This window comes from Panthera tigris, chromosome X (assembly GCF_018350195.1).
Source record: "Panthera tigris isolate Pti1 chromosome X, P.tigris_Pti1_mat1.1, whole genome shotgun sequence".
In the NCBI taxonomy this organism is placed as follows: Eukaryota; Metazoa; Chordata; class Mammalia; order Carnivora; family Felidae; genus Panthera; species Panthera tigris.
Window position 1 is genome coordinate 53,621,173 of NC_056677.1, and position 6,864 is coordinate 53,628,036.

Here is a 6,864-nt window from a genome sequence, read left to right on the forward strand (position 1 = left end):
GCCAGATCCCACCAAGCCATTCCATTTGTTTGTGGCTGAAAAAGGGGGGGGTAGCCAAGGGAGCTCTGACTCAGCACCTAGGACCTTGGCGTCCTAGTCGCCGACCGGTGGCTTATTTATCCAAACAGCTGGACCCAGTTGCTTCCGGATGGCCCCCATGTATTCGACAAATTGCCATCACTGTGCTTCTAGTTAAAGATGCAGACAAACTAACCTTGGGGCAAGCATTGTCTGTCACAGGGCCCCATGCAGTGGAAACTTTACTGCGGGCTCCCCCAGAGCGATGGCTGTCAAATGCTCGGATTACTCAATATCAAGCATTGCTACTCGACCAGCCCCGAATATGTTTTTGTGCCCCCACAACCTTAAACCCAGCCACTTTGCTACCCAAAGGACAGAATCCCCTCTGCACTCTTGCCCAGAAACCTTGGCAACAATCTCGTCCCTCCGCTCTGATCTTACGGACATTCCCTTACATGACCCTGATAGCAGCATGTTTTAAGACGGCAGTAGTTTTGTGTTTCCTTTTTTTTAATGTTTATTTATTTTTGACAGAGACAAAGACAGAGACAGAATGCGAGTGGGTTAGGGGCAGAGAGAGAGGGAGACACAGAAGCAGAAGCAGGCTCCAGGCTCTGAGCTGTCAGCACAGAGCCTGATGCGGGGCTCAAACTCACGAGCTGTGAGATCATGACCTGAGCCGAAGTCAGACGCTCAACCGACTGAGCCACCCAGGCGCCCCAATAGTTTTGTGTTTCAAGGTCAAAGGCATGCCAGCGCTGCGGTGACGACAGACCATGAAATTTTATGGCAACAGACCCTTCCCCCAGGAACTTCAGCCCAACACGCAGAGCTCATCACACTAACAAAAGCCCTAAAGTTCGGAAGAAACAAGTCAGTTAACATTTATACGGACAGCCGCTGTGCTTTTGCAACCGCGCATGTACACGGATCCATTTATCAAGAGCGCAGTCACCTCACAGCAGAAGGCAAGGCTATCAATGATAAAGCTGAAATTCTAGATCTTCTAGCAGCCATCTGGGAACTTGGAAGGCTGGCAATCATTCACTGCCCAGGACATCAAAAAGGCAACTCCCTAGAGGCAATCGGAAACTGTTTGGCTGATGCAGCAGCCTGAGAAGCTACCCTAACTAAAAGTGAAAGTGCCTTGGAGCTACCAATCTTGACAGAGCCTTTGCTTCCACCAGAACCCAATTACACTCCTAAAGATTTGGAGTGGATTTCCAGAAAAGGGGGAAGTAAGATGACGGGACAAAAGTGGTTTCAGGATCCTGAAGGTAAGATACTCTTACCCGCGGCACTCGGGAGGCGCATGGTGTGTCAGCTCCACCAAGGGACTCATCTGGGAAAAACGAAGATGGCGGAATTAGTGTGGAGAAAGTTCAGGGTCAAGGGCTGGGAAAAGAGATTGAAGAGATGATTGAAAGGTGTGTAAGTTGTGCCCAAGTAAATCAGGGTGCAAATAAGGTTTCAGAAGCTAAAAGAGATAAAGGAATTGAGCCAGGCCGCTTTTGGGAAGTAGATTTTACTGAGATTAAACCAGGGAAATACGCATATAAATACTTGCTTGTTTTTGTAGACACCTTCTCCAGGTGGGTCAAGGCGTTCCCCAGTAAATCAGAAATGGCTCAGGCGACAGTTAAGAAATTATTAAATGAAATAATTCCTAGATTCGGGCTGCCTCTGAGCATAGGATCAGACAATGGCCCGGCCTTCACAGTGCAGGTGTCCCAGGGTCTAGCCCGGGCATTGGGAATAGATTGGAAATCACATTGTACACATAGACCCCAGAGCTCGGGTCAAGTAGAAAGGATGAATCGGACCCTAAAAGAGACCTTAACCAAATTGTCCCTTGAGACAGGCAAAAATTAGGTTGATGTCCTGCCTTTTGCCCTTTTGAGAGCGTGTTGTACTCCATTTATCAAAGGATTTTCCCCTTATGAAATTTTATTTGGCAGACCTCCATCTATCCTGCCGAGGCTAGGAGACGACGTAATGGAACAGTTGGAACAGGACCATTTGCTGGCTTCACTCATGGCCCTGCAACATGTACAAAAGGAAATAACCAGGCCCTTGAGAGAAACCTTCGCTCATCCTCCTGTTCTTCCCCACCCCTTTCAACCAGGAGACTTAGTCTGGGTCAAAAGGCACGAGCCTAAAACCCTGGAGCCGCGCTGGAAAGGACCACACACCGTGATTCTGACTATGCCCATGGCCGTGAAGGTAGATGGTGTCCGAACCTGGATTCATCACTCTCAGGTTAAGAAAAACTGCATGAAGGCGGGAACACCCCACACTGATACAGAACCAGATAACGAACAGCAATGGAAGGTTCAAAGGCACCCAGAGGATCCTTTAAAGCTAAGACTGATGTGAGCATAATAATAATTTTCTGGGTTTGTATGGTGATAAGTGGGGGGACTGTACGGAATTGCATCCCCTATCTTTTTGGACATACCAATGGGAACTCAGGGACACTGTCATGGGAAAGGTGATAGCATCTAATACCTCTTCCACTGTGCCTTGTTTTTTGTTTGATTTATGCGACTTGGTGGGGGACTTATGGAGGACTTTAGTTACTAATTATAAACAGCCAAAGGGCTTCGCTCCTCTGGTCCCCGAAAACCCCTATATGGTTACCTATGGATGTGGACACAGGGATCAAGAACAAAAATTGGCTAACATACGAGGGTTATACAGTTGCCCAGCAAATGGAAAGGTCGGATGTGAAGGAGAAGGCCGATACCATTGTGCAAAATGGGGTTGTGAAACGCTGGCTCCCTGGCTGGCAGGACAGGGTCATGACCCCTTAATCACCCTCCTTAGAACTCCAGATCCCAAATGTAAGACTCAAGGAAAATGTAACGTAACAAAAATATGTTTAAAAAAGGTTTCTAGTTCCAGTATCTTTTCCTCTTCCTGGGACACTGGAGACACTTTGGGTCTCAGGATGTATGCTCCAGGAGTTGACAAGGGCATTTTCTTTACTATACAAAGGGTTAAAAGAAAAACTCCACCCAATCTGGTAGGGCCAAACAAGGACATGATTTTACACCCCCCACTTTTTCCGACTGTCCCTTCCCAACCTACCCTGCGATCAGGTGCCCCCACAAAGTCAGAGTTACCAACTACAGGTCATATCCAGTACCCGTTCTCCCCTGAGACGCATTGGCTAGATGTAGTAGATTCTATGTATGCTTGGCTAAATTCATCTCACACCGAGATTGTACAAGATTGTTGGCTGTGTTTAAACCCTAAACCCCCATATTATGTGGGAGTGGCTACAAATGCTGGCATTGGGCAAGACATAGAAAAGCATGTTGTGAAATTGCTAAATCCAAGCATGACATTGTGCCCTTGGGGTTCACGACCAATCTTAACCCTAAGAGACCTCCAAGGGCAGCGTTGGTGTATAGTGTCCCAAGAATATAATTGGCAGAACCCCCCTTACAAAAACTCTTGTGCAGAAGTGTATATTCCAAGTAGTTCAGATACTGATAGCACCCAAAATATAGCATACCGAGCCCTTACTGGAGCCTGGTTTGCTTGCTCATCAGGAATTACCCCCTGCACTACAGCCGCATACTTTGGGGTCGGCACCCAAGAGATTTGTATCCTAGTTCATATTCTCCCACAAATATACCTATATAGCGGAGAAGCAGGGAGAGAACATTTACGTCTATTCGAAGGACATTCCAGGGTAAAAAGAGCAGCACCAGTCCTCATTCCACTCCTAGTGGGACTGGGAATTGTGGGATCCACAGCTATTGGAACTGCTGGACTCATTGTGGGGGACCAAAATTTCAAAACTGTAAGCAAGCAAGTAGATCAAGACCTAGGCTACTTGGAAACTTCAATTTCTCAGCTGGAACACCAAGTAGACTCTTTAGCCGAGGTTGTATTACAAAACAGAAGAGGGCTTGATTTACTCTTCATGAAGGAAGGGGGACTCTGCGTGGCCCTCGGAGAAACGTGCTGTTTTTATGCGAACAATTCCGGAGTAATCCGAGACACTCTCAGTTTGGTCAGGGATAATCTTAGGACCAGGGAATGTGCCAGGGAGGCCAGCAATAATTGGTATCAGAGTTTATTCTCTTGGCCCCCCTGGCTCACATCACTGCTCACCGCCGTAGCTGGGCCACTGCTATTGTTACTTCTCGGGTTAATTATTGGCCCGTGCATTATCAATTGGTTAGTACAATATGTCAAGAGGCGAGTTAGTGAAATAAAAATTATGATGATTATGTCCAATTATGTCCCCTTAGTTCCTAATGATGAATCAAGGGATTGATTCATTGACAAGAAAAGGGGGAAATGTAAGGGTTATATTGTAGTGTAGGGCTAACACTTAGCTTGAAAAATAACAGCTTTTTGTTGACACTGAAGGTTAAGAGATAACAGCCTTGCTTTACTCTTGTAAATTATGCCTCATATTCTTGTAAATTAGGCTTCACAAATTAAGGAAACAAAAGTTCAAAGAAAAGAGCATCAGAGGCAGGGTCAAGGAGATCCACTGGTTGCAACTTAGAGGCAGAAAGTCTAAAATAAACATCTCATGAGGCAACTGTTTCTAACTCATCTGGAAACTGTGTCTTTGTTCTGTTCCCAGGTGATGATAAAACGATGTGCTCGGCTATAAAAACTCTGTACCCCGGCTGTTCGAGGCCGCACTCTTATCAAGAGTGTTGGTCCCAATTGGTCGGCTTTGCCTCTCATTGTAATAAACTTTGTTGTGACTGTCACTGGTGCCCGTAGCATTCCGTTTTGGGAGTCGTGTGGATGCAACAATAGGAGAGGAAGACACACCACATACTCTCTTGCCTAGCCACATTACATGACATGACACTGGCCAACACTGCCAACACCCGTCCAAACCAGACTTTGCAGTCTCTGCTTTCTGAGGTTTCTGGTGGGTTTCTTCTTGCCCCCTAGTTCTCACAGCTGCTTTAACCCTGGCCAGTGTTTGGGGTAAGGCAGAATCAAAATATCACTGCCTTGGGCTCAGTTTCTAGAAGTGAGGGATCAAGTAAAACCCAGTAGGGTGGATGAAGGGGCAGACTGAAAGCCCCCAAATAGAGCCCGAGTGTTCTTTACACAAGCCCTGACTTGCGAAGGGGCCATGAGGGTGAGCTGGCAGCTCGACTTCCCTCCAGATGCTTAACATGCCTGATCCAACCCCTCCCTTTCGTCTCCTAAGCTCCCAGCCTCCTTCTTTTACTAAGCTCTAAATCCCAGGTGCTCAGGGTGTTTGGACATGTCCAGGCATGTCTTCAGAAGCCCTATGGGTCCAGTAAAACCCTACACAGGGGGGAACTGTCCCTCCAAAGCCATTGGGGTATTAACCCAGGTCCCTGGCACCTTAGATAGTATTCTCTGAATACAGATGGATGGACAAACAGACCACCAGAATGTCTTCTCAGACATTTTGATTCTGTAGCCTTTTAGTAAGGTCACCCTATCCTCATTCTGAGCTTCCACCCTTATGTCCCACAGGTCTGAGCTGCCTTGCCATGCCAGGGAGTGTTCCCTGACTTACCCTGTAAATTTATGGATGGATGGATCTTGAACCAGCAACAAAATTCCTGGACAAACATACCTCAGCACAGGCCAGACATATCACTAACCCCCCCCCCCCCGCCACACACACACACACACAGCCCCCAGCTTACATACCACGTTCACAGTAGATGAAATCCGTTGCAAGCACTCAGGCTAATTTCACATCCACGTGTAGCAAGAACAGCTAAATCTATTCTCCTTTTCTTTTATGTTATGCCTACTTCACAGCCCCCCAGAAGCTCCCAAAGCTGCAACTAGATTACTTGAGTATCTAGGCGTGGCTATGCAAAGAAGTCCCACCCCTGAAAGGGGCACTGCTGCTGGAAGGCAGAGAAGAAGAGGTAAACAGAGACCAAGCCACTCCTATGGAAAGAATCCAAAAGCTCCAGGGGCTGTGGACAGGCAGGGAGTTAGGTTTTGCCTGGTCTGTGGGAACAGAGGGAGGGTCAAGTGGTTACAGGCGTGTGCAGACTTCTTTTCTTGTAATTATTGCACAGTAGCATGCAGCTCAGCTCCTTGAAGTTCTGTACATGAATGTTAGCAGGCCTAAAATTTAATACGGGAAATTAGTGACAGAAAATTAATGATTTTCAGACACAGGGAAAAGCCACTTCCCAGCTCTGGCTCTCCCTTTTCTTATATTCCTGTGTTCAGAAGCGTTGGTGGAATTTGGGCAGGAAGAAAGGAAATATAAAACAAAGGAAAATAATTCAAATTGAAGGAGAATTCGATTCTCTGCTCTGGGCCCCTGATTCTCTATACAAAGAATGGGCTGTACTAGACTCTAAGTTTTTTTTTTTTTTTCCAGTAATGACACTGCGGGATCTCAGAGGCAGCAGTGGAGAAGTACTGGAATGTTACTAGTCCCTGACCTTGAAGAACTTGCAGAGGAATAAGGGAGATAAGACAGACTGGCTACTGTCAGAGAACAGCACACAGTACAGAATGAGGGGCCAAACTGTGAGGTACAGGCTGGAAATGTAGCAAGGGAGCAGAGAAAAGGGAAAAATAAAAGAAGAAATATGTGCAGGGAAGGGAAATGCTCTTCAATAGATTGAGACGGCCTAAAAAAATGTGGAGGAGCAAATTGCATTTGCGTAAATGGAAAAGAAGCTTAAGCCAAGGCATGGAGAAGGGTCTAACCAATGTGCCATGTTCAGACTCCGGGGGGGCCCCACGTGGTGTGGGCTGAGGCTGTATGCTAGGTTCAGGGTAAGGTCTTAATACATAGGCTACAATGCCTTCAGTGGAAAAAAAAGGGCTGAAAAGGCTCAGAGGTGACTT

At 46.8% G+C, this 6,864-nt stretch overlaps 1 protein-coding gene across 1 annotated transcript; it reads left to right on the forward strand.

Annotated features, from left to right (window-relative positions):
* Positions 1-2,232: 2,232 nt before the first annotated feature.
* Positions 2,233-6,476, forward strand: LOC122235269 (endogenous retrovirus group S71 member 1 Env polyprotein-like). The gene is made up of 3 exons (XM_042973948.1): positions 2,233-2,393; positions 2,494-4,212; positions 6,389-6,476. The coding sequence occupies exons 1-3, from the start codon at positions 2,233-2,235 to the stop codon at positions 6,474-6,476; spliced, it is 1,968 nt and encodes a 655-aa protein (XP_042829882.1).
* Positions 6,477-6,864: the final 388 nt, after the last annotated feature.